This window comes from Colletes latitarsis, chromosome 1 (assembly GCF_051014445.1).
Source record: "Colletes latitarsis isolate SP2378_abdomen chromosome 1, iyColLati1, whole genome shotgun sequence".
NCBI classification, from domain to species: Eukaryota; Metazoa; Arthropoda; class Insecta; order Hymenoptera; family Colletidae; genus Colletes; species Colletes latitarsis.
Genome location: NC_135134.1, coordinates 41,580,464 through 41,606,964, shown reverse-complemented (window position 1 = coordinate 41,606,964; position 26,501 = coordinate 41,580,464). Strand labels below are relative to the sequence as shown.

Below are 26,501 nucleotides of genomic sequence, written 5' to 3'. Positions count from 1 at the left end.
GATCTCAATCTAGCCATTATATGTATATTGTTTTCTATTCGTGTTGTGGTGAAAGATTTGTTGATGGAAATGTTTTTTTTTGTTCTACCGGCTGTGATTATGGGATGTTGCCCATTCTTTTCTTACTTCTTATTTCTCACCTTAACAATGCAAACAATCTGTAAAAGTGTTTTAACTGTGTACTTTAAATATTCGTTTTAAAATTTATCCAACACTGTCGCAGCACTTGCGCCAACTTGTCTCGCAAATGTAGCCGACAGTTCGACGCGCATCCGACCCGACGAGACTCCTTCGTAGAATTGGTGTCCTCCGACGGGCATTGCGTACGTTACAACCCAATAGAAAAGTCAGTTCGCGAAATAGCAGAGCGATCGAGGCGCGGTACGAACTATGGGTTCGTGTGCGCCCCTGCTAAAGCCCTGAGGAGCCGAACAAATAAATGCTGAAAAGAGGAACAAAACCGACATTATGTGGCATTAACATACAAAGTATGTCAGACCCGCGGTCCGGAGGCATAACATAGTATCGCGGCGTTCGCATACCCCGCCCGCTTTGCAGTGACCAGAAGGAGGAACGGGAAAGTATTGAAAAGAGACTGATCCCAAAAGCGGTGAACAGAGAGGGCAGACGGAGTCTGGAAGAGAAACGATGAGGGACAAAAGGAGAAAGAGGAAAGGAGAAGACGTCGAATGTGTTCAAGTAGAACAGTGGACTCTGGGGCTGGAGGGAAAGAGACAGAGGGAGGAATGATGAACGCAGGAAGGTGTGCGTGCTGCGGAAAAGGAGCAAGGAAGAGAGCAAAGGAGATGGACGAGGAACGAAGTAAGCACGGGAGAAAGATGGAGAGTGAGATAGTTAGATAGCGAACCAAGGGAGCGGAGAGGAGCGTTTACGCTATCTGCAGTCCCCCGAAGTCCCGTCCCATCGTTTCGTTGTCCCCCGTGTGTGCCACGCGGTGCGGCTTAACGCAAAAGGGCCCCGGGAGCGGGAGCGGAGTAACAGAACGCGCAGGAAAGGGAAAGATCCGAAGGCAGCCGGTGGCAAAACGAAAAATCGGCCCGCATATATCGAGTCGGCCTGCGACGACGACGACGACGACCGCGGCAGCGGCGACGACGAGGAGGACGACGACGACGACGACGACGACGGTGGGACACACACATAAAACGAAGGGATTCCTCGGTGTCCCCGCTGCCTAGCGGACTCCCGATCGGCTACCGCTAGCGATGGCTTTGAACTCTGCCCGATACCGAGATTCCTGATCAATCTATTAAGTTCTTACCTATCAAATACCGAATCCATTACTAAATATTTCAGTTACTATCCAGGTGAATTCTTTATCTATTTAAACGAAAGATGAATTGTACCTTTTGCATTTAATTGTATCTTTTGCGCCACTTCGTGATTCCGCGTTCAAACAAGTTCTGATCTTTTTCGGCGGCGAATATTTTACCACTTCACGGGTTCTACATAAAATGGAATGGATGATAATCGGATGGTACCAGGTCTGGTGAATATTGTGAATGTGGTAGCACGTCCCATTACAGCTGTTGTAACAGTTTTTGATGAGTAAATAAACTTGTATATGAAAAACAACACATTATATTTACCAATTTTGGATGCTCCTCTTCGATGGCATCGCTTAATTTATTTTGTTAATGACAATATGCGCCAAGGTTGTCCATATTTAACACCAAATACCTAGACTTTTACACATTACATAACTTTTTATAAACTTGCACGGTGTTTTTCTCCGTTTCGGAAATATTGAAATACGACGAAAATATTCTTTTTGATTTTCCATGTTAAAATCATTGCTAAGTAAACAATTCTAAACGAAACCGTATACAGGTTTTTCTAAAACAAGCTTGGAGCATAACCTATCAAGAATTTTTTGAATTTTCCGTTTAAAATGAGGTTAGTTACATTGCAAGAGAGACATTGCCAAATATTAAGAAAAACACAACTATTTTTTGAACAATCTAATATAATATAGTTAAGATGAAACTTTATTAATCAAAATTAACCGTTAATTCATGTACGACAACCAAATAAAACAGGGTCAAGAATCTTCCATCAGAGGTTGAAAAGAAAATTTGCCAATTTTGATAATTCAGATTGATTACTGTTTGTTATGGTTACTCAAAAACTCAACTGGACATAATACGTATGTATGTATGTATGTGATTCTTCAATTACTATATTTTTATTAAATCCCGTTCCCCCTAGCTGTACGTTCACCATTCTTGCAAATGTATTCAACAGATATTCTTTTGCACTATAATTTTACGAATTTGTTTTAATCACTTTATAACAAATATCTAAAAACATTGCTATCAAGAAAATTCCGTCTTTTCTACACTTTTTCAAACACAACGACCGAAGGGTTCATTCGGATGATTACTTTCCGAATAATTTTATTTTAACCTATATAAATGTTGTGTACGTTATATGTTTACTTGTAAATATAAGATTTAGTTTCTTGTTATATTCTTATCTCCAAGATTTAAACAATATGAAGCTTCATATATATACGTAGATGTTTCTTGTCGGATTAACAGTTAGATAGGATCGATAGATAGGATATAGGTCGATATATCGATAATGAATATGACTGCGTGTTGTGTGTCTGAGCGTGTGGCGCATCCCTAACCCCATGTTCTAAGTGTAATAAATAAGTTCAGTTAAAACCGAGTTCTTTTTGGTAATTTACTACCCTTTTAAAAACAGACCACATAATGAACTGAAGTAAACACATTCTTTTAAATGAAATACATATACTATCAACGAATATATTCAAATTATACTGTTTCAAAGTTTCGCGAGTCACGTACGCCCAACGCTACTCAACGTCTTCACGCTGCTTTTGCAGTTTTACGTTTACTTTTACTCACTAGCCACTGGCGAAAATTTATACGCACGTTCGAGATTTCACATATTCCAATACGTTTATAGAATGTATTATTGTATGATGTCAAGAAGATAATTCTCAGTTAATAGCCTACATGTACGGGAAATTAGTAACAAGAATAATGACAAATTTGGAACATTATGTAGCAATAAAATAACTTTGATTATACAAATAAGTTTAATTACATAAGTTTGAAGATAAAAACAATTTTATACATACAGAAAGAACATTAACTATTACAGACATTTACTAATCTTATAAATATAATAATAATTTAATAATTAATTATATACGTATGACATACTAATTTGCAACATTTTATAAATGTAAACATTAGCCTATTATACAAATTATTGATATTTATTATTTTATTTAATTCATATATTATTTGTTTTATTCATATACACTAAATATCCCTTTGAAGATAAAATGCCACGACACTTTAGATGAACTTGGTATCTTGTAACCCAATGTAAGCTTACATTGGCATTGAATAGGTTATTCAACTCTTCTTGTGGAAGAATCTCTAAAAGTTAAAAATTATGATAATCGAAATTCTGGTTTTTTTTGCTTTTATATAACCTGAGAACTTACGACCAGGATCACTGTGTGTCAACAATTGCACGTCATTTTCTTTAGTGAATGTCTGTAAAGCTGGTGGTACAACACAGCATGTGGCTAAACTAATTTGTACAATATTAGGCTTTATCTGCATAAATAAGAAAAAATATGATATAAATATAACATATAAAAAATATATTTGGAGAAAGCATAAGGATTACAGCAATCTTACATATGCCCATTGAAATAAGGCAATAAATTCATTTGTATTGACATCGCTCAGACCAACGCTTGATAATTTTCCAATTACAACATACTTTTCTACGCCATTCCACAATTGTTTCAAAGATGCTAATAACTCTTCTGAATTCTCTTTGCCTTTATAAGCAATGACCAAAGAATCAATTGCACTTGTATTTAAGGTATCACAGACTTCAAACATATAAAATAAAATTAATAATATATGTACAATCGTGTATAATAAAATTAATAAAAATATGGTTTTTGATACCTTGGTCTATAGCCTGTGTCAAAAAATTCACATTAGGTGATGACATGAATACCTTCACAGTTATTTTGGCATGCTCTCTGCTGATACCTTGCAAAGCATTATCTACTTTTCCTTTAATCTAAAAACGAATAAGTTCCAGAATTTAATGATATACCGTTTAATGTTTAAAAAAATAAACAAAAACTAGTCATACATACAATCACTGGATCCTCACCACTACTTTCATTGTCTTGAAGAACAATCTTTAACGTTTCAATTAACTGCAAAGATATTTTAAATATATCTAGATAAAAATGATTTGTCAATGTTGAAAATTACATAACCTCAAGAATTATAGTTGTAACTATAGTATATAACGGATATTATTTATTTTATGTTTCAAAAACATTTATGAGCTGACCTCGTCTGTAGGATTTTGACTTGCTTTTGTTTTCGTCTCATTCAAAGAAAGTATATTTCCAGTTTGAATTAATATGTTTTGTGACAACATAGTAGAGAATTACAAATTGTAGAATACCAGTGAACATACAACAGATGACTAATCGGAGGTCTTATGAATACTGATATCACATATCGTAGTTGTACGATTAATTGCTCCCGATTAGCTTAATCATAGATGACTTCTCTGACTAGGCAATTTTCGATTTAAAGATGATAACATCGCATAAAACATAACTTGCATAGATTTATGTAATGTACGCAGACATACGCTTTTCTAAATTCTGTACATACTACTTTTATTACATTACTTGATTTATACCCACGTCCAATAAATATAAACGAAATATTTATGTATTTGCAGACAACTTACACAGTTATGTGAATTATTACTTTTTTAAATTTATATATTGTGTACTTATAAATTATTTAAATTACTTTTGAAAATGAATTAAAGTTGCGTTGCATTTTACAACGTAAATTATATAATATATACATAGAATAATATTATTAAAGTTTATTATATTTATATAACTTGAATAATAGTATCATCATCGTTTGTAAATGATAAATTAATAATTTTATTGTACTGTTGTAATATTATTGCATTTTATTCATATTTATAAAATGTCTTTCATCTATACGATTAATAACAAACATACTCTACATATTCAATAGAATTCATAGTATTTTTTAAAATATTTACAATATATAACATTTAGATATAATAGAATAATTATGCCTTTGTTAAAATAAATTAAAAGTTTTGAATTTCGCTCATAGTACTGTGGTTACAAAGCGATTGGTTTAATTTACTTAGAAGATAGGCACGTGATAAATTCGAAAGACTAAAACAAGATGATATGGCATTTCATTGGTGTATCGTCATCTTATATAGGTATACTGTTTCAATTGCAATAAAGCAAGGCATAATAAACCACTCTATAAACTGGATACACTATGACTACAACTGTGATATGCAAAAAATAAATAAATTCTGTTTATTATTCAACGTTCGTCGGCAGTTGAAGTGTTAAAAACGTTTTGCGGTGAAATAACAAATTATAATTATATAGTATAAAATGCCTTTTGATATATTTGCGTTTTCTTATGCTGCTAGTGTAGCGGCCGGCGGTATATTTGGTTATGTTAAGTCAAGTAAGGCTCATTTTTGTTAATAATCATGTTTCTCTTTACGTAAATGATAAAGCAGATATTAGTATTCAATTATATGTTTGTACCATCTACTTTTATACTCATATTTCTTTACATTTAAGAGTAATAATCAACACATATTGTTGCGGCGAAAAAAAATATCAGTCAATTATTTTTTTGAAGATTCGATTCCTTCTTTGGGGGCTGGACTTCTCTTTGGAACAATTTTGGGTTATGGAGCTTATCAAGTTTCTGTGGATCAAAAAAATGTTGGGGTGTTTTTAGGAGCTAGTTCAACTCTTTGCGGAGTTATGGGTTATCGTTTTTATAATACTGGTAAAATAAGTCCAGCCGGAATAATCACTATATTAAGGTATTGCTTTATGTAATTTAATGGTGCTTTAATATTAACAATTATTAACCATTTTAATGTAATTAATTTTCTTTTAGTGCTGTAATGATTGTTAGAACTATCAATAGATATTTCACTGCAACTCCTTTGAAGGTGCAATAAATAATGATCTCTGAGATTTTTATATAATTAACAAATCTATTGAATGTAATATTTTAATTCAATGCAAATGATATAATGCAGTGTTAACGATACATTAATTTTAAACATTACCTTGTAATAATAATCTAAAATAATATAATTATTATGAAAATGCATTCCTTGTCCCTATCTCAATTTTATATCTTATAGTGAAAAATGAAATAGTAATTGTTTTTTAGCTGAGTCATATTATTATTATTTATTATTAATTATCGTGAAATAATACTTTGGGTTAATATTGATATAATCTACTTTTAATGAGACATACAAGTGTTATATAAACAGCTAATAAAATGTACAATACATTTGTATCAACAGCATTTTTCATTAAATAAATATGTATCACTGTATTATTATGTATTAAGTTTCATTAATTGTCATATAAACCACATTAATGCAGTCATTTAAGGCTTACTTTTGGTTGGGAACTTAAAAAAAAAAGATTTTTTTAGTTTTTTTACTGTTTCAGGTCTGAGAAACATGTTCTTAAAGTATTAGTTTGAAATTTAAAAAATTGATATAGTTATGAAAATTGAAAGGTAATTGTGTGCAGGTAAAAATCAAAATGCAAAATGAAAAACGCAATGTAATTAAATTAGTTATTGAATTTCAACAGCAAGCATTATTATAATAAATATAATTGCTTGCCCTTTTTTAACACTATTTTTCTAAAAACTGCTTTTTCCCAGCTAGCATACCTAAAAACTGCAATACTGATAAATCAGTCTTTACAAAATTTGGCACACATACAAAGTAAACATATCTTTATTACCAGGGCTATAACCAGCATGATATCATCAATCACTTTTTATCTATTTAAAAAGTATTTCACTTTTTCTGTAGAATTACATTATTTTTCTTAAAAGTGTGGTCATTCGAATAATTTTTAATATTTCTTTTAAATAGAATTTAAAAAATTAGGAACGTTACAAACATTTTCCATAAATCAATATTTCTTTATGAAAAAAATATATACTTTCTTAAAATATATATAAATGAATATACAAAATTTGAAAATGCTATTGTCAACAGTGTTTTTGAGAACTAAATTTATGTAAAAACACAATACTTTTTTTTACATCCTATATAACGCAATTGACATACTTGTTAGTTTATATCATTAATTTGAAGCGTTCACAGTGCTTTAATGTCACGACCGTTTGAAAACTTTTAGTTTTTTTTATTATATAAATCTAAAGAAAAATTGTAAACTGTTTCATAATACAGATCACGAACTCGTGTTTACGTACATATTACGGAAAACACGTTCTTTTAAATAAAAACAAAAATATAAGAACGAAGTACAAAGAATGTAGTATTATCTTAATTATTTACTTATGTTTATGCCCAAGGTTTATGAAATTATTTGATAGAAATTTTTCAAAAATAAATAAACTTTTAAAAGGTTTGCCGAAGAAAGATTGTAATATATTGATTACAAGTTTCATCGTATTTTAATCAAATTTTGTTTAATTTGATTGCATAGCGTGTGTATTTTATCGATAAAAATAATAGTATTCTTAACATTTTAATAATTAAAGACAATGTAAAATGTGTAAATTGATAAGTTTTAATAAGAAAACTTTTTTCACCAAGATTGATTTAGACACACAATATGTATAAATATATTATTTTTTTTCGAGAATTTTCGTAGAAGTGTAATTGAAAATATTCCGAAAATTGTAAGGACACGAAATTCTTGTATACATACGTCATCAACGAAGTAAAAATACCTCAATGTAAATCGGTGAATTGACTGATCGTTATGTTGAAATTTTCGTATACCGGTATGACGTCGTAAGATTATTCATATAAATCTATTTTTATTAAGATTACTAAGAAAAGACTGAAAAGTATCGATATAAAACGGTATATTGCATTTTGGCGTAGTTTCGGCACAAGTTCGTGGTTTAAATTCGAGTAATCGATTGTACACGATAATCGAGGTTGAAAGCTCGCAGTTCGAGTTATAAAATCGAACGCGCTTCGTGCTGAAATTATTTGAGAACCTTTCCGAGAGCTCTTGCTCGGTGGTGCGTTCGTGGGAGGAGGTTCTTCGAATTTCATTAGATTTTACGAATTTTCACGAAATATATCACGAGTATCGAGTTAATCGACCGATGCGTAAAAATTCGCTCGTAACTCTTAAGTGGTTACGAACGAGCAAACGAATGTTTTTTCTCGATACCTTTAACGAAGAATCGGTTACGAGAGATTTCGACAGGCACTGGTCGCCATACGAACGAATCTTCAACCTTCATCGACCGATTTGACTGATTTTTGAGATCCAGTCACCGAAAACTTCCATCATTCCGTCAAAAATCGAGTGCCGACCCGCAGGGTGGCGATCATTTGATAAGGTTCGTATAAAAATGTATATTCGACATTATCTGTTTAAGCACACAGTTTAGTCATGTCGGTAGAGTATGTCTGTCACGTGAAAATTTGTATCATTTGCAATGTCCTTACTGTAATGAGGTTCCTTCTCGTTAAATGGTGTATAGCGAAACGATTATTTTCTCTGAACCGATGAATCATGATTTTCACCATTTTCCTGCACAACATTTCTTCAACATATGCAATCGCAGTGTAAACCTCTTTTTATGATCTGGTGTATTCTTCGATTTCATTAATACATTTTGTCTGTCGTATAGAATGTAAATCGATTCGGATTCAAATTATACATTTAGTACAATACATGTTACCATAATAGTATTTGCAAACATTGTACCATCATGGCAATATCATGTTTGTAGTGCAGTTTGTATTTCAATGCTGTGTTATCTTGAAGTTGCTAGTACCTAACTCTGTCTGATATTTCCTGTACAAACCAGTAAAATCGTAATGAATCATGAGAATTTTTCTCAAATTTTAATGTACAAGCTAAAAATTTATTCCTCAAGCACTGGCAGTATGAATGTTAGTGTATTAAATATGTTCATATTGATTTTCATACTTTTAACAATAATAATAGAAATAATAATATAATTTCAATGTTAGACTGACACTTATTAAAATAACTAATAAAAACTCATATATATTGTAAGTTATGTCAGATTTTTCACAACTTTTAATTTTTAAAATAATATATTTTTCTTCTCAAATGAACAAATTGTAGTAATATTATTTTTAACCATTTAATCAGTTTGAGTGGAAATATTCTTTGGATCTTTTGTAACCTAATTGCAATGTATATTTTATGTATATATGAAGTATATTTAGAAAAATAGAATATATTTTACCTTAAAATATTATTTTTGGACACTATCCAATTAAGTATTTATATATTAATACAATATTCATTTGAAATTTTATAATGTTTCATATATGTTCATAATTTTTGTTCTTGTAAAGCATTATGATTGATAGTAAGTGATGTATTTAAAAATGATGCGTGTAATGTTATAATACACACCTGTATTTTAGCTGTGAATATATTACACAGATGTTATCAGACATCAGTCAAATGATTTTGACGAATGATCGTAATCAAGGATTCTCAACAGCGTAGTATAGATTAAATGTGGTATTTCCATGCCCCCAATGAAGACTTGATCTCTGAGTGGCGTGTGCATTACCCCTCCATGTCCAATTGGTTCTCTGTGAACCATGTATTTCTTGGCCGTCAGATAAGCTTTGTTCCATGAAGTAGACTTGGTACCACGCAAAGGCTGCCTGATAATACTTATCTTTCTCGTATAAATAGTGGCCCAAATAGTTACTTCAGGTTCAGTATTGTCCTGTACTCTTGGTAGTTCACAACTCTTCATTGAACAATATTTTAGTTATTATAAAACAGTGTTACATCTTAGTAATTTCTTCTTATTTTTACTGTGTTATTGTCCCTTTTAAATTATTATAAAGATAGTTGTCTAACAAGGATTCAAACGTATCTGAACTTGTAACAACTATTTTCTTAATATATACGTGTTATAAAAGCTACGAGAATTACTTTTAAAAATCAGGTGAGTTTTAAAAACATTTTTTTAGGGGAAGTAAACTCAGCATTTGATTTTATATTAATTTATAATTATTTCACTAACCTAATGTTGGTTACATTCAATTTTAATAAAAAATTATGTAGAATTTATGTCTATGTCTTTTTTGCACAAGGTTTAGACTGGTATCTTCTTATGTCTGACAAGAAATATATATATAATTTATACTGATAAAATATGATAAGATAAATTAAATTTGGGAATACAGCAAAATCCTTGAGCATGTATCACTGAATGTATTGATTTATTGAAAATGAATTGTACATACTTGAACAATGTTTTATTATGAAAATCATTCTTTTAATATGTATAGTATCACTCAGTTGTTGCAACAATGACACAATTTCAAATTTGTTGTTTGTAAGTTATTGTAATTTTATGGTATTTTTAAATCTACATTTGGTTGCTATTGACTACTTTATATCATATTTAAATCTACAGCTGGTTGCAACTGATGTACATTTTACATCATTTTATATTTATAAAGAGGCAGATGATTTTATGATTCATATTTGTGGTTATAGTATCTATGTAATAATAAATTAATTTCCAATTCATTGAATTCATCCCAATTATTTTTTAACCTTATTCATTACTTATAACTAATACATTTTACTTGAGAAATATTTAGCGACAGTGCAAAATAATGGCACTAAAAGAAAATTGTTTTTCACTGCAGGGTTCTATCTGCGATAGGCTGGTAGACCAGTCTATTGGTGGGTGCGTGAATAACTGCGGCAACTGGAAGTTGGCCCTGAATGCAGAGCCCCCGTGGCTTTGCTAGCACCCCCATAGTGATCTCGTCTTAACCTGCCTCCTCACGACACACACAATTCTTATTGACAGCTGCCTCGTATGTAGTTGTGTTTGATAAATTAAGCTACCAGACTATCTTTTAGTATTATATAACTTAATAACATTTATGTTGTAGTTTGCTGCCTAGTGCCTACAGAGTATCCTTTAGAAATTCAAAATAATCAACATGAAGGTCACAAATTTGGATGAACGTGTCCACGTCTTGGACAGTGCGTCAAACGTCATGAGCGTCATCAAAGATATTGCATTGAGCGGATTGCAGGAAGAAGCATTTTATGTACTTGATATTGGTGACATTGTCCGTAAACATCAAATTTGGAAAGAAAAAATGCCACGCGTAGATCCATATTATGGTAGGATAGTTAAATATTATTATGTGTTGCATTTATTTTCGAATTCAAAATGAATTAATTTTTTTCTTAAATTCCAGCTGTGAAGTGTAACGATAACTTAATTGTAATCGAGGTGTTAGCAGCTCTTGGTATTGGTTTTGATTGCGCATCTAAAGTAAGTGTAATTTGATACTATGTTATTGATGCTAAGTAATGGATATCTAAGGTAGACTATTCAAGTAAAACTCGTTATTACTCTTATTTATAGACGGAAATTAACAAAGTATTAAGTGTTGGAGTAGACTCATCTAAAATCATTTTCGCGAATCCAGCTAAACCAGCATCCCATATTCGTCATGCTGCTGCTGTTGGTGTAGATACAATGACAGTGGACAATGAAAGCGAGTTATATAAAATTAAAAAACTGCATCCAGATGCAAAAGTAATAAGACATTTCTATTCTAATTATTAATTTTTTAAATTGTTTTGTACATGTCTGTATTTCGAACATGTTTCATAATTTTTTAATTTCAGATTGTTATTCGAATGCGTTGTGATGCAGAAGTAGCTCAGTGTCAATTGGGCATGAAATTTGGTTGTGATCCTATATACGAAGCACCCAACCTTTTGCGCCTTTCACGCATGTTAGGACTTAACGTTGTTGGTATTAGTTTCCATGTTGGATCGGGCTGTCAAGACCCACCTGTATTTCATCGAGCTATACGTTATGCTAAAACATTATTTGACTTAGCAATGGATCTTGGTTTCAAACCATATCTGTTGGATATCGGCGGTGGCTATCCCGGAAATAAAGGCACAAGCATTGACAAAATTGCCGATGTTGTTAATAAAGCACTTGATGAATATTTCAACAGTAAGTAATCATTGTAGTTGTTTGTGTATGGCTACTCAGGTATGTGTTTATACCTTCGTGCACTTACGATAATAATTTTCTAGCTGATGCTGTTCACATAATTGCTGAACCTGGTCGATTTTATGTTGCATCTGCATTTACACTTGCAACTAGCATTCACAGCAAACGTTCAGTGCGTGGCAACGAACATTTACCAAATACAATTACGCACAATATGTATTACATCAATGATGGCGTTTATGGCTCCTTCAACTGTTTACTTTATGATCATCAGCATGTTACCCCTATACCTCTAAAGGTAAGCAATGCTAAACTTTTTTGTTTCGACATTTCGGTTAAAGGTTGATTGCAGTCAAAAATAATAAGTATTTATAATATTAGTTTCATAATTAAAAATACAATAATAAACATAAGTATTTAATCTAATGCAATGTGTGAAAATATATATTTGTATCTATTAACGTGTACATTGTGAATTGGTAACTTATTATTAATTATTATTGATAGAAAATGACGTATAAGGTGTATTATATTACACGTTAAAATAATTTCGAAAATTTTTGTACATAATAATATAACGAATTGTTTTGGACATTTATTTAACAAATTTCTAAGTATCAAATTGTTCATCGACTTTCATTGTGGATAGATTCATATCTAATAATAAAAATCTTGGCATTAACAGAAAGGTTACGGAAAGATGATTCCTTCAAGTATTTGGGGACCAACTTGTGATGGTCTGGATCAAGTAGTGGAAAATGTTTTACTGCATGAAATGGATCTTGGTGATTGGATAATATTTGAAAACATGGGAGCATATACATTACCAGTAGCGTCTCCATTTAACGGATTTCCTGTACCAAAGGTTCACATCGTTGCTGACGAAAACATTTGGTAGGCTACTATTTAATACTTTAACAAATTACTGTATCGTAAATAACAGTTAGTTGACCCCTTCCCGTGCCGTTTAGCTTAACGAAATCCAGACCTAAATGGTAGGCGTCGATGCTAAGCTGCTTTGTAACAGATTATAAGAACCGTGACCAACTCTTGTGGCGTACCGATAGAAATTGAAACTCAATTACGATCGTGATTTGCTGTTCGCGAGTTTGGCTCGTGATATTCATGTTTGGGCCAAAATCTTCACCATGAGTCAGACTCGTTAAAGTACAGGAAGGGGTTAATGTATCTTGATTGCAGTATTTACTTTGTTAAGGCAATGCAAAACACTTTTTACCTTTATATGTAATGTATTTTACAGGCTTCTTTTAAAAGGTGCTTTGCCTCTAACTGAAGAGCATTTTGTTATTGGTAATACACCAGCTAATTTAAGACTTGGTCTGGATATTGGGGGAACTGATATCAATGTATGGCGTAATCCAAACATTGAATTGACGTCGACCGATATCTTGGTTGATACTAATACATCATCATCATTCATTTACGATTACGTTGAGGTCGATCCTCTAAATTAGATACATCGCAAATATGGCAAACGTATTAAAAATCAGTCTTCGATATTTCCATGAAAGATCATATTCTTATTTTAAATACATGATCATGACATAATTTTATATTAGACACTTTCTTGAAGTTGATAATTTTGTGATTATATACTTCTTAATATTTAATATTTAATATTTTTATTACTTCTTAATATTTTGTTAGCTTGAAAGCGAAAAAAAATACTGTTGCGTGTATTTTTGATCTTCCGTTTTTATTTCAAGTTCAACATAAGTATTACTAACATTTAGCGTTATTATTAAGAAAATGAAATGCTTATACTTTTCGCTTTCATTAAAAATTGAGAACGTGCAAATTATTGCCATTTTGAAATGATATAGGTATATTACAGTTATATTACTTCTGAGTGATATCTGTTGAGAGAGATAATATGCATAAATTATAATAATGCACAAGTAAATCATGTTTTCAGATTGTCGTTGAAAAATAACCGTAAAATATCATAGATGTTATTATGCTGCATGATTCGCTGAGATATTTGCACAGGAATATTCATTATATTTCTCTAGAAACGTAGTTTCTTATATATTCTATATAAGCTTTCATGATATTTAGAAAAATGTTTACCTAATTCTTTCATAAGTATTTACGATTTGCACGTTTAACATAGACATTGAAGCCATGTTTTTTTATTTATATAAATCATATAAGTATGAATTAGTTAGTGGAAGATTTAGCTCTAAAAAGTCATTGCAATGTGTGGAGAGTGTTTTTATGAACAATTTCACGTCTATGCTTATGGTAACAATTTTGTGTGGTTTTCTAATAATACATTTATAAAACACAAATACTTACATGATTTATATGATACAAAAGAAAGTAGTTGTTTTGTGGAAGGGCTTAAATGTTGTGTCATTTATATATATATATATATATATATATACATATATATATATATATACACACATGCATATATATATATATATAGATATCTACGAACTATTTAAATGATTATTGTAATTTATCTCATGGTTAAAAAAATGAAAAAAAAAAGTTAAAAAAGAAGGAAGAAAAGATGTAATCGATAACATTGAAGGTGACGTACGTGTCCAATTTATGTATAACGATAAGCACAAACGTTTCTATTTTCTTGATTTTTTTTTTTTTCATTTCAAATACTAAAAAACACAAACTCTGTAAGACCGCTAGGAACTTTAGGGCATTGAGGCAGCTGTCACAGGAAGGAAAGATAATTAGTTTCTTATTAATTATTACTCTTATTGTATTATATATCGGCTATTATTATTAATTAATTAATTATTATTAACGAATGAATACATGTAATGACATATATAAATTCAGTACACTTATTTCCAGCTTTTGTTCCCTCTCTAATCTCTTTATTTATAGAAGTCTGGTTACTACTAGATACTACTCGATAACAAGTTTAACTGATTAACAATCTAGAAATATCATGTACTGCGATTGAAAGAGAACGAACAACGTCACGAGTTTACGGTAATGACTTAGATAAAAAAAAAAAAAGATTCGTTGATTTAAAGATTTAACGAGATTCCAATACTATCACCGAGCATATTGAAAGTAGAAATCTCAAGTATTGTAGAGATATAATACTGCGCGACGAATCTTTAGAAAGATAAAATTGATTAACTATTCCGCAAATGAAGAGTTTCATTAACAAAGTAAATACAGAAGTTTGCATAGTGTGTCGTATTAAGAAATTGACACGTGCGCAATTATATCGGTTTCGGAATGAGAACAGTACTTTTATGCAGTTAATGTGTGATCTTCACAGTTCTTCAGAACTGTGACGATTCTTGAACAGTTCTTCAGAACGTTATTGCAAATGTGTCGATAGCAAATTTTTTCTGTAGAAGAGATAAGGAGAAAGATAACAAAATTTTTGCAAAAGACTTCCGAAAGTAGCGTTTTGTTAATCATAAGTCTAAATCTTTAAATTACCCGTTTGTGAGTTATTCTTCCCGTTTCTTTAAATTGCTAATTTTTGATTAACAAATTTTTTCACGCTCTTTATTTCACCAACGTTTGTTTCGATGTTTTGATTAGAACAAATTGTCGTAATAGTTTTAATCGAGATAATTACCTGCGATGCCATGATTCGCGCATAACCCGCCGCTTGAGATAAACATTCCAAATGCGTGCTTTTCTTTTTATAAATAGTACATCGAAGGTGAGTAAATCTTGGAATTTACGTCAGGGAAAATGATCGATCAAGATAGCAGCTAGGAGATAGGTCGAGCCATTTATTCGATTCGTATAAATCGATTATCAACGAGCACGTATGATCCTGAATACGGTAACGCCGGTATCGAAATAGATAAATGATTTGATTATCGCGTGGTCGTTTCGAGAAGATGTCTCGAACTTGCGTCGGATCGAGATTTCGATTGGCCAAGGTTTTGGACAGTTCGCGCAGTCATGGTCTCCGTGGTGCATTGTGAAAGGTATACTGCAACTTTATTAGCAATGCATTGTCTAACCGGATGGTTACACAACATTTACTAATCCTCCCGTAGCTTATATTTATTGTTTCTGTATGCTAAATATGCGCCTTTTGCGGTACCGTCGTTCACGTTCCCCGCAGGAAATACACTGATCAAAATAATTGCGATACCCAGCAGAACGATTATATTGTCACCGCCGCATCGTGACATTACGGAAATGTTAACTGTTACGAATATATTAGTTCTCTAGCAATTGCAGACATTGTCTTTTCGCTTCGTGGTCTCGAGAGCAACTCTGTCAAACCTGCCAATGCGGACGATACTGTTCGAGGCTTCCGGGTACGAAACGGGTCCTTACGAACGACGTGCCGACGTTTTGTTGGCATCGCAGTTAGTTTCATCAGTTTATTTCGGCCCCTGACGAAGCTAGTCTCAATGCTGACGAAACGTTGGAATGTCTTAATCCTTTCAATACGGCTTTTAGCCTTGTAATGTAGAAATACAGTCATAACCCGAACTTACGTACTAATTAACTTCAAACTGCTGACGCAAGTTGGAAAAAGACACAAGCCGTGGTAAACATAATGCACACGCGTATAGACGTTTCTTTGCGCTAAATATACGTAATGAGCGAGTTTATATTAATTGTATGGAATTTAGAATTGAAGCTAATATTACAGATACTAGGTTAGAGTTAATTTTCAAAGAGTACACAAATTTAAGATCACTTATGTCGCTTGTGTTTAAGGGGAACACTTAACTATAAGATTATACATAAAATAGTTGTATTTAACAATTGTACATACAGGGTGTCTAATAAGGTTAGGATCAAATTTAAATTACGTGATACTGAGGTCAAATAGATAAAACAAGTTTATATAAACTTGCGTCCGAAAATACTGTATTGACAAGGTATAACCTTTTAATTTATTATGATAACTATAAGAAACGTTCGAAAATTTCTCCCACATGAATGCACGCTTCAATTCGTCGAATTAGCGATTGTCGAACTCTTTTAAATATTCCATGTATTGGAAATAATAGTAAATGCATTTTGAATACATTCCCAAAATTGATCTTCTGATTCTATCGTATTGTAAGACGAATTTTACCCATAAATCTTTGAACGCTTATATCATTTTAATAAAGCATTTTTGGACATAAGTTCATTTGAACTTTTTTCATCCATTTGACTTCAGTAACGCGGAGAATATCAATTTCTTGATTGAGGCTTCCTTAAAAAGTTATTAAAAAATTAAATTAAAAAATTTCAAATCATTCTGGAAAAAATTATATTCGGTCGCGGGGGTCAATTACAATCATTTTTGGTGAATAGACACATCCCCGAAATCTTACGCATCCTCGAGAAAAATATTCGAGTACGTGGACAAATTTTTTGACAAAATTAAAAACTTTCAAATAATTTTACAAAAATTATATTCGGTTGCGGGGGTTAATTACAATAATTTCTGATGAATAGATATACCTCCGAAATCCTACGCACTTTCGAGAAAAAAAATTCTTTTCCGAAAATATAATTTGAGGTTAGAAATGGTTCACCGAAATTTCTTGCCTAAAAACGTTAATAACATTTTAACGAAGCCTCGATCGACTAATTGGTACTCTTGATTGTCGTCTTATTTTGGTCTCTAGAATCTCTCACTAAAATTTTTCCTAGGGGTGGCCGAACACCCTGTAATTATCGAGATGAGACCTGTTACTCTTAATATTACGTCACGGAGTCATTAAGATTGTAAATGCAGGTTAATAATTATGAAATTATTTTAGGGATATCGGGACGTCGAACCAAAAATAGGGGAAAATTCTGAAAAATCGTCTGATCGCCGTATTCTAGTTGTAGAAACCGATACTGCCGATCGTCAGTGCCGTGGGAGTTGATACAGACGACTCTTGGCTCATAAAACCCGACAAATGTTCAGGCTTGAGAAATCTGATACAGATAACAGCGATTCCAAGATAGGATACGAACTGCTGCAATTATCGTGGCACGAAGTAGATTATTTTTTGAGCTTCATTAATCTCGGAGCGTTCGAGCTTCTGGACTTCCGTACGATCCAAGATTTGTGGTATATTAGGGGGTTTAAATGACTTTAAACAGCTTAGAGGTGCTGATTGTTTCGGTTGATCTTCGTTATCAGTTCTTAACGAAGAATTTAAGATTCTGAAGGTGTCCTTAAGGATTCTGAATTAATATCACTAATTACATTCGTTGTATACGTTTGAGAGATACGTTGATAGAGAACTGATATTGTATCTTATAGATAAACAATTACGGTAGGCGTCTATGGTTTGAGTTAAATTATTAGGTGCACCTGTAATAGCTTCATTTTCGAATGCTCTGTTTTCCAAAACAAAGCCTCCAATGCACACTGTCATTCTTGATTTTCAAACTATAGAATTGTCCTTATTTGTACTACTACTTAAGGGTCACCCTGTAAATTGAGTCACGTACTGTTGAATTGTAAAAAGTCAAGATTAACAGCCCCTCTTAGTTAAGCTGAAAGGAAGTATGGTCCTAAAAGACAATCTCCCACAATTCCCACACATTAATTGGAAGCTGTTGTTGGTGCTTTGATTGCAAACTTACATATGTTTAGATTATCTTTTAATCTAAACATAATAATGTTCATGACTCGAAAACCAAGGTACATATGACATTGTTCATAGGATATTTTTTACTTATTTTGTAGATATTATTCTGTTTGTGAGATCTGTCGAATGGGATGTTACTAATATCGATTCCTATGGTTCCTCGCGCTATTTGCACCAAGTTCACTGACCCGAAGTTGTTTGTATGGGATTCTACAAGCTTTGCATTGTATGTTTCAGGTATGACGGGTTCAGCTGCAAGACCGGCTTTAGGTACTAAGTTTTCTAAGCACGGCGTAGGTGTGCTTAAAGTTACGACGTATGTAACGGTAAGTATATTTGCATATGGCTGCTAATGTACTCAGAACTAGCTATGCTCCAGTATATTACACAAGTTATTCTCGGGAATTGAACGGATCTGTCCTGTTCAATTATCATAAAGTAAGAAGCAAATATTTCCACTCCACCTGTGGACTGTATTTCCTTGTTTTTGGTTTAGTAGGTTATTTGTTAGAAAGTCTAAATTAAATACATGCCAACAGATGACATGTTTTATGGATCTTTCTTAGTTGTGTGCGTTACGAAGGTGGAGTATAAAATTCTGATCAAAGGAACTCGCGTTCCTTTCAGAGCACTCGAGCTCCCAAGAGTATAGATTTAGTAAAAACGATTATTGGGCAAATGTATCGTGCAAATTAAGCAAGAAAAATATTACTGTATTACTGAATTACTATTGAATTATTTCACGACCAATCTATTATTTTTTTTATTTCGATGTTAGAGGTTTTGATAACATTGGAATACTATGTAGTCTAAATGAATTTAGAAGAAGTTTAAGTCATTATTTTAATTACAAATTCCTGAATATACTATGCGTCTTCCGTTTACTTTAATCGATTTAAGTAGTGTGTTTTTGTTCCTTTCTATTTTTTGATACTAAATCCTTCATATTTATTCACGGTGTATATTCCTTAAGTGCTGGTCAATTAATCTTCTGGTTATAGTATATCATCAATTTTTATTCAGTTCTTCCGTTTGTTAAACATTATTTCATTCGTATCGAAATTATTCGTACAATAGTTAAATACAATATTATTATTTATAGTTGTTCTCGTAAACTAAAATTTTGTAGGATTAATATTTCGAACATTGACAAAGCGATTCTTCTGATAATGAATTGTCGCAATTTGTATGGTGCAAAAAAAAAAATAATAAACATAAGAAAATCACATAATACAATATATTATTTTTAGAATATAATTGTTTGTATCTCAAACAATAATTTTTATTTGCTGTTATTAAATTTTTGTTTGTATTTAAATAAGAATTTTGTCCATCTCTGCCGTAATGTAATAAGTGACCATTCGAGTGCCCGGTGATCGAAAAGCTGGAAAGAAAAACGGAGACGAAGAAAAGTTAAAAAATCATCGAAGCGGATATCGAGAGATTACAAGATTTCTGTTTCTCGCGGTAACCACCAGGAAGGTGAAATCCTTTACGAAATCACCAGTCTTAGATCTTGCGAGATTACGAGAGACGTTCGGGTCGAATGGAAGAGTTAACGATAATAACAAGAGACCATTACCAAATATTAACGTTCATAAGATATGCTTAAAAAAGAATATTGCAAAGCAGTGCTATTCGCAGAACTATCTTTTTTTTCTATCTTTGGACAAATAAATGTTTATAAGTCCACGATGGGCATTTTGAATATTTAATAAATTGAATAACTCAGAGATTAGATTGTTGCAATCTCAGTCGCCCAATATTAGAGCGATTTAAACGAACGAATCGAATTTCAGAGACGAAATAAATACAAACGATATTATTAATATCGCAAAAAATATATAAAAATAGCGAAGAAAATAAACGATATTTAATGCAATACCATTTCTTAATTTCAATGCATTTTTCAAGCATTTTAACGAACGATTGTTTAGATCGCGATGTACAGTGTTGAGATCGCCAAGTGTGTTTATCATATTAACAATCTCGGGAATACGTGAAATGACGTACATTCCATTAGTATTATTTGAGTAGAGATTACAACTACTCGTCATAATAAGGAAAATGGATTTCACAAACGCTGAGAAAGCAGATATGATTATAATTTACGGCGTGTATCATAAAAATGCAGCAGAGGCAAGTATTTTGCGCGCACATAACGAATCCTGCATTCAAATATCATTCGCGTTGTACGTTTGAAAATCATATTAACAAATTTCAGGGTACAGGAATTATTCAATTACAGAGGTATTTTTTTTTATTAAAAAATATATTCTTCGTCGGAATAAAATAATATCTCGATTAAATGTGATTTACATGCAAAAATAATTTTGTTTTACTTTTCAGAACGAATACTCCACCGTGGTACTATTTCGACCGAATGCAACCAGAAAATAAGAATCATAGAAGAACAATTATCTACAAATTATAAACATCAATGTTAACAATTCTTTCGAAGGATTCCTTAGTAAAATACTTATGATACTTATGATTGCTTCTTCTTAAATTAATTATAAAACGAGAATTCGAACGAATTTGTGATTAACTTTTGTTTCATCTGAATTTTAGGCCTTTATAGAATATTATAACTGGACGACGGATGTTTATGGAAATTAATATTTGTATTAATAGAATGAATAAAACGGAAGCTTTATAGAGGGTTGTCTCAACCCCTATGTATAATAGTTCGTATTTTACTTGAAGTATTTCTTATATTTTTGCATGTTAAGTGCATTCTGTAGTTTTTGAGAATTAAAATTTCCCATAAATGCATAAACATCCGCGGTCTAATGATAACAGGAAGACCACAGGGACTCGTGCGGAAATAAAAGAAAATGGTGAATGAAGTTTACTAAAGTAAAAGTCTGTTTGAAAATGCAGTACAAAGTGTACCAAGAAAGCTTCTGCAATTTATTTCAAAGATTACTTAGCTAAGCGAACGTTTGTTTCGACACGTTCGACATGCAATTCAGAAAGAAACATGACGTCATAGAAACTTTGAAACGAAGCACAGTACAAAATGTATCAAAAAAGCTTCTGCAAATGCAATTTATTTCAAATATTACTTAGCTAAGCGAACGTTTGTTTCGACACGTTCGACATGCAATTCAGAAAGAAACATGGCGTCATAAAAACTTTGAAACGAAGCACAGTGCTTTACGAATAACATAAACGAAGAAAACAAGGTTCGTGCATTCGACTGATTCAAGAAACAAACATTGTACAGTCAAATTTTTGAAATCGACATTCGTACGGTTTTTCCGGGGGGAAAACGGTGCTTCACGGTCGTTACGAGATGATAATCGTTTGGTGTTTGCCGTTTTGCTCGTGGCCGTAGTTCGGTCTCACCGCGTGGATAATCGAAACGGCAGTAACAGTATCAAGATCAATTACGTAAAAGGAACGTAAAGAAGATTTCTTTTTATTTCATATGCACGTATATACGTGAATACGTACACTCCAGCATCGTTGAATGACCCATACTTTCACTTTCGTAATTAACGCAGATACCTGCGCCTTGTGTTTACTCGGCTACCAGCTGGAAACAATACGCGGATTTCCCCGTGGATCTGGTCTCGTTCACGGACAAATAATTGCTACTTTTATTTTCAGTTTCGTCGAATACGTCCGTGTGTTCCTTTGATCGATGTTGAGACGCGATATCCGGTCGCGCACGCGCCCGCCGCGAGTGTTCCGGTGCTCGAGCTGCTGTAATCGCGGTCTCTCGACTCTTCCGAACCCTGCCATAACATATAATAACGGCTATGATACAAGCCTGGCCGTACAGACGATTTCACTTTTAGCCAAGAGGCTGCATCCTCGTCTCTCCGGTAGAAAAGCGGCCCCCGTTCGCGTCTGCGCCATGTGATAAAATCCCCACCTTCTTCCGATCGCCTTTGTTGTACCGTAGTCTAACAACAAATGGACAGTGACGGGCCAAATCCTTATTCAGATGCAACGAGTAACTTTGATATTCGAACAGGCCACCATTTATACAAATGGAAGGTTTAAATTCTGCGAAATCAAAACAGAGAACTAAATTGTAATCGTTTACTGTTCTCCTAAGGAGTCTAAATTTTCTATTTAAAGTTTCCTTCGAGACTTTATCCTGACAATTTGTACATCGATGAAAATCATAAAAGATTTCCGAAAATAAGCATTAGGGCGATATCGTAGTCTAGAGGTTAATTGTTTAGGTGCCATTTGAGATTTTTTTTTAAAGAATCATAACACATTATTGTATCAGGATTTGTGACATCGTGACACTATGTTTTTCATGAAAATATATTTAAAATCGTCGACGATACAGTTGTTTTAAAAGATCTCCTTCGATTGAATATGTCTGCACGGTTGTTACGATATTGGTCGTTCTTCTTATCAGAAGTAAACGAACGAACATCCATTATGTTTATTGTAGACGCGCCTATCGTGAGTACCAAAAGTGTGCAAACATTTTGACAGCACTTTAAAGTTAGTTTATTGATTGTTCCATTTTAACGAGCCAAACAAACAGTTAAAAACTTCGCTATAGACGATAGAGACACACACGTCGAAGATACTTGCCAAAGGGTATAGCCGAATAAGGGGGTCAAATGTGCCCCCAAACCGAATTGAACGAATGATAGGCCATTCGATAGCTTATCCAAAAAAAACCATGTGTGCAAATTTTTAACTTGAAATCTCGACCGTGGGGGTAGTAATGGGGTGAAAACGAAAATCATGTTTTTGAGCAATTTCTCTTAACCTACTGAGTAAAAAGATGTAAAAAAATTCAGAGACACTTCGGGAACTGGGACACATATTTTGGAAGATTTTCAGATTGTTTGATCGAAGAACCAGGTAGTAAAAAATAAAAAACCGCAAAAAATGCCGAAAAATGCCAATTACGTATCGAAGGAGGCCCGGAACTACTTTTATACTTTTACAGTAAACACGTATTGCTATTACTATTATTCTCAATTTTTTTCAGATTTTTCATTTTGGTGCGCCGCAGTGAAAAAAAATAAAAACCGATTTTTTCCTCATTTTCTGCGTATTAGAGTAACTTACACGTTGAATTTTTATGCATTCTTCAATATACGAGTGTTTTGTACACTGTTTAATGTTTCTACACTAAGCAGAATTACATAACAATTGAAAGAAATAAAATAAACCAACCGTTGAGCGCAACATATCCTAAAAAATCAACGATGTTTTCAACAGGATCGTTGGCGCAGCGTTAGAGTGTCCGACTGTGGAACCGTTGGAATTTTTTTTACCGTAGGTTCGAGTCTCTCTTTGGGACTTAGAATTTTTTTTTATTCGTTATTTTTTTTCCCAAATTCTAACTATATAACAATGGTTTATATTTATTTATAAATATTCTAAAGGCATTTTACAAATATTTTAACCTGAAATATCTATAAATATAATTTTGGAGCGATTTTTGCATAGGATGATTTTCTTATCTCCACATCATTTAAAAATAATTTCAAAAAAATTAAGGATACATATTGTTAAACTATAGCAATATTTAATATACTGTTAAAATCCAAAGTGATTTGAGAATTCGGTTTATGACACAGTTTTCTGGTACATTGTAGTTATTAGGAATCGTTTTTTTCGTAAGATTATTTTTCGTTATTAGTCACTCTTTAGCAGGTTACTCTGTAGCAAACATTCATATTTATCAAAGAAAGAGAAAAAAAAGGAAAGATCTGCTTGATCGAAGGGGGAGAAGAAGTAATAGTAAGCCAGTATAGAATCTTCTATTCTAATCCATTCACAATAGTCAAAGGTAAGAGATTTGATAACTAACATTTCACATTAAGTTCAGTTTAAGAGATGTTAAACAATAATCGTGGTTGACAAAAAAAATAAGGACGCAAAGACGCTCCAAAATTATATTTATAGATATTTCAGGTTAAAATATTTGTAAAATACCTTTAGAATATTTATAAATAAATATAAATCATTGTTATATAGTTAGAATTTGAAAAAAAAATAACGAATAAAAAAAAATTCTAAGTCCCAAAGAGAGACTCGAACCTACGGTAAAAAAACTTCCAGCGGTTCCACAGTCGGAAACTCTAACACTGTGCCAACGATCCTGTTGAAAACATCGTTGATTTTTTAGGATATGTTGCGCTCAACGGTTGGTTTATTTTATTTCTTTCAATTGTTATGTAATTCTGCTTAGTGTAGAAACATTAAACAGTATACAAAACACTCGTATATTGAAGAATGCATAAAAATTCAACGTGTAAGTTACTCTAATACGCAGAAAATGAAGAAAAAATCGGTTTTTATTTTTTTTCACTGCGGCGCACCAAAATGAAAAATCTGAAAAAAATTGAGAATAATAGTAATAGCAATACGTGTTTACTGTAAAAGTATAAAAGTAGTTCCGGGCCTCCTTCGATACGTAATTGGTATTTTTCGGCATTTTTTGCGGTTTTTTATTTTTTACTACCTGGTTCTTCGATCAAAAAATCTGAAAATCTCCCAAAATATGTATCCCAGTACCCGAAGTGTCTCTGAATTTTTTTACATTTTTTTACTCAATAGGTTAAGAGAAATTGTTCAAAAACATGATTTTCGTTTTCACCCCATTACTACCCCCACGGTCGAGATTTCAAGTTAAAAATTTGCACACATGGTTTTTTTTGGATAAGCTATCGAATGACTCATCGTTCGTTCAATTCGGTTTGGGGGCACATTTGACCCCCCTTATTCGGCTATACCCTTTGGTCGCAATCGATCAACTAGAACTTGAGATATCATGGTAATTATTCGGAAAAGTTTCGAGAAAAATGTATTTAAAGTATGTTGCTTTCAAAAAACGAAATAAAAAAGAAATGATTTTCTTGAGATTGTCGACTAGATTGCCCCCTTGAGTTTGATTGGTATGGTGTCGATTGACAGCTGAACCTAGGTCCCGCGTGTTAGGGTACACCCTGTATAGGTTCACCGAGTTAAAACAGAAATTAGGAGCGAACCGTGTCCCCTTTCTCTTGCCAAGCCAACCGTGGTATAAAATACTTTCCCTCTCGGGAGACAAGGCGAACCTCGAGACGAAGGAGCAAGTAGGAAGGAAAAGACAGGGGCAGGCCTGTGGCTCTGAAACGGAAAACCGGAAAACGATCGCTTCTAATCGCGAGTCTCCGGGCTCGTTTCCCTTCTACTTCTCTGCTCTTTGTTTCTTCGCGAGCCACGTTGCTTTGTCTTCATTTTTTTTTTTCAACGGGACACGTTTTCTACTCGGAGGTCAGAATCGGACGTCAGAGTCTGCCAAGACTGATCTTCGGCCCGAGAGATTCGGTTCGATCGAGTCACGCGAACCGTGCCACGCGTTTCCGGCCTCGCAGCCAATAATTTCGTTCCTCAGAACGCTTCCTCTTGAAGAACAAGAGCCATCCGGTGCGTTCGGTTTTTAATATCTCGAGAAACGGGGGGAACGTATCGCGTAAACAATCGTTTTCCACAACGTTATCAATCGCCCGTTTTAGCTGTTTCCCCTTTTGTACCATTTATTTATACATATCGATTAGAGTAATATTTTTAAACATATACAAAGTGTTTGGCCAACACTGGAAAAAATTTTAATGGGAGATTCTGGGGGCTAAAATAAGACGACAATCAAGAATATCAATTTCTTGATTGAGGCTTCGTTAAAAAGTTATTAAAAAATTAAATTAAAAAATTTCAAATCATTCTGGAAAAATTATTTTCGGTTGCAAGGGACAATTACAATCATCTTTGGTGAATAGACATACTCCCGAAATCTTACCCACTTTCGAGAAAAAAA

The 26,501-nt window shown here is 32.8% G+C and overlaps 4 protein-coding genes and 1 long non-coding RNA gene across 7 annotated transcripts in view; 3 read left to right on the top strand and 2 right to left on the bottom strand.

Moving 5' to 3' along the window:
- Positions 1-3,083: 3,083 nt before the first annotated feature.
- On the bottom strand, positions 3,084-4,709 carry Gclm (Glutamate-cysteine ligase modifier subunit). The gene is made up of 6 exons (XM_076782989.1): positions 4,384-4,709; positions 4,181-4,243; positions 3,984-4,101; positions 3,705-3,904; positions 3,506-3,620; positions 3,084-3,437 (listed from the first exon to the last, which is right to left on the bottom strand). The coding sequence occupies exons 1-6, from the start codon at positions 4,471-4,473 to the stop codon at positions 3,289-3,291; spliced, it is 735 nt and encodes a 244-aa protein (XP_076639104.1). The 5' UTR covers positions 4,474-4,709; the 3' UTR covers positions 3,084-3,288.
- A 645-nt stretch (positions 4,710-5,354) lies between these two features.
- Positions 5,355-6,479, top strand: LOC143349095 (transmembrane protein 14C). The gene is made up of 3 exons (XM_076780070.1): positions 5,355-5,579; positions 5,760-5,949; positions 6,027-6,479. The coding sequence occupies exons 1-3, from the start codon at positions 5,504-5,506 to the stop codon at positions 6,088-6,090; spliced, it is 330 nt and encodes a 109-aa protein (XP_076636185.1). The 5' UTR covers positions 5,355-5,503; the 3' UTR covers positions 6,091-6,479.
- A 1,644-nt stretch (positions 6,480-8,123) lies between these two features.
- Positions 8,124-19,436, top strand: LOC143342028 (ornithine decarboxylase). Of its 3 annotated transcripts, none has more exons than XM_076765719.1 (9): positions 8,124-8,489; positions 10,807-10,980; positions 11,059-11,296; positions 11,374-11,450; positions 11,544-11,717; positions 11,810-12,149; positions 12,233-12,447; positions 12,835-13,043; positions 18,950-19,436. In XM_076765719.1, exons 3-9 carry the CDS (start codon positions 11,110-11,112, stop codon positions 18,987-18,989), a joined length of 1,242 nt encoding a protein of 413 aa, XP_076621834.1. In that variant the 5' UTR covers positions 8,124-8,489; positions 10,807-10,980; positions 11,059-11,109; the 3' UTR covers positions 18,990-19,436. The 3 variants fall into 3 exon arrangements, with proteins under 3 accessions (XP_076621834.1, XP_076621659.1, XP_076621741.1); XM_076765544.1 differs by lacking the exon at positions 18,950-19,436 and adding an exon at positions 13,411-14,970; XM_076765626.1 differs by lacking the exons at positions 8,124-8,489; positions 18,950-19,436 and adding exons at positions 9,839-10,094; positions 13,411-14,970.
- Positions 8,189-9,683, bottom strand: LOC143342415 (uncharacterized). Its single transcript, XR_013079804.1, has 2 exons — positions 9,545-9,683; positions 8,189-8,950 (listed from the first exon to the last, which is right to left on the bottom strand). It is a non-coding gene; the product is annotated as an uncharacterized LOC143342415 (long non-coding RNA).
- Sona (sol narae metalloprotease) overlaps positions 19,008-26,501 on the top strand; it is a 96,678-nt gene continuing 89,184 nt past the window's right edge. Inside the window, exon 1 of the mRNA XM_076764544.1 lies at positions 19,008-19,038. The gene's annotated coding sequence lies outside the window, so the exon portion shown is untranslated. The remainder of the gene's footprint in view (positions 19,039-26,501) is intronic.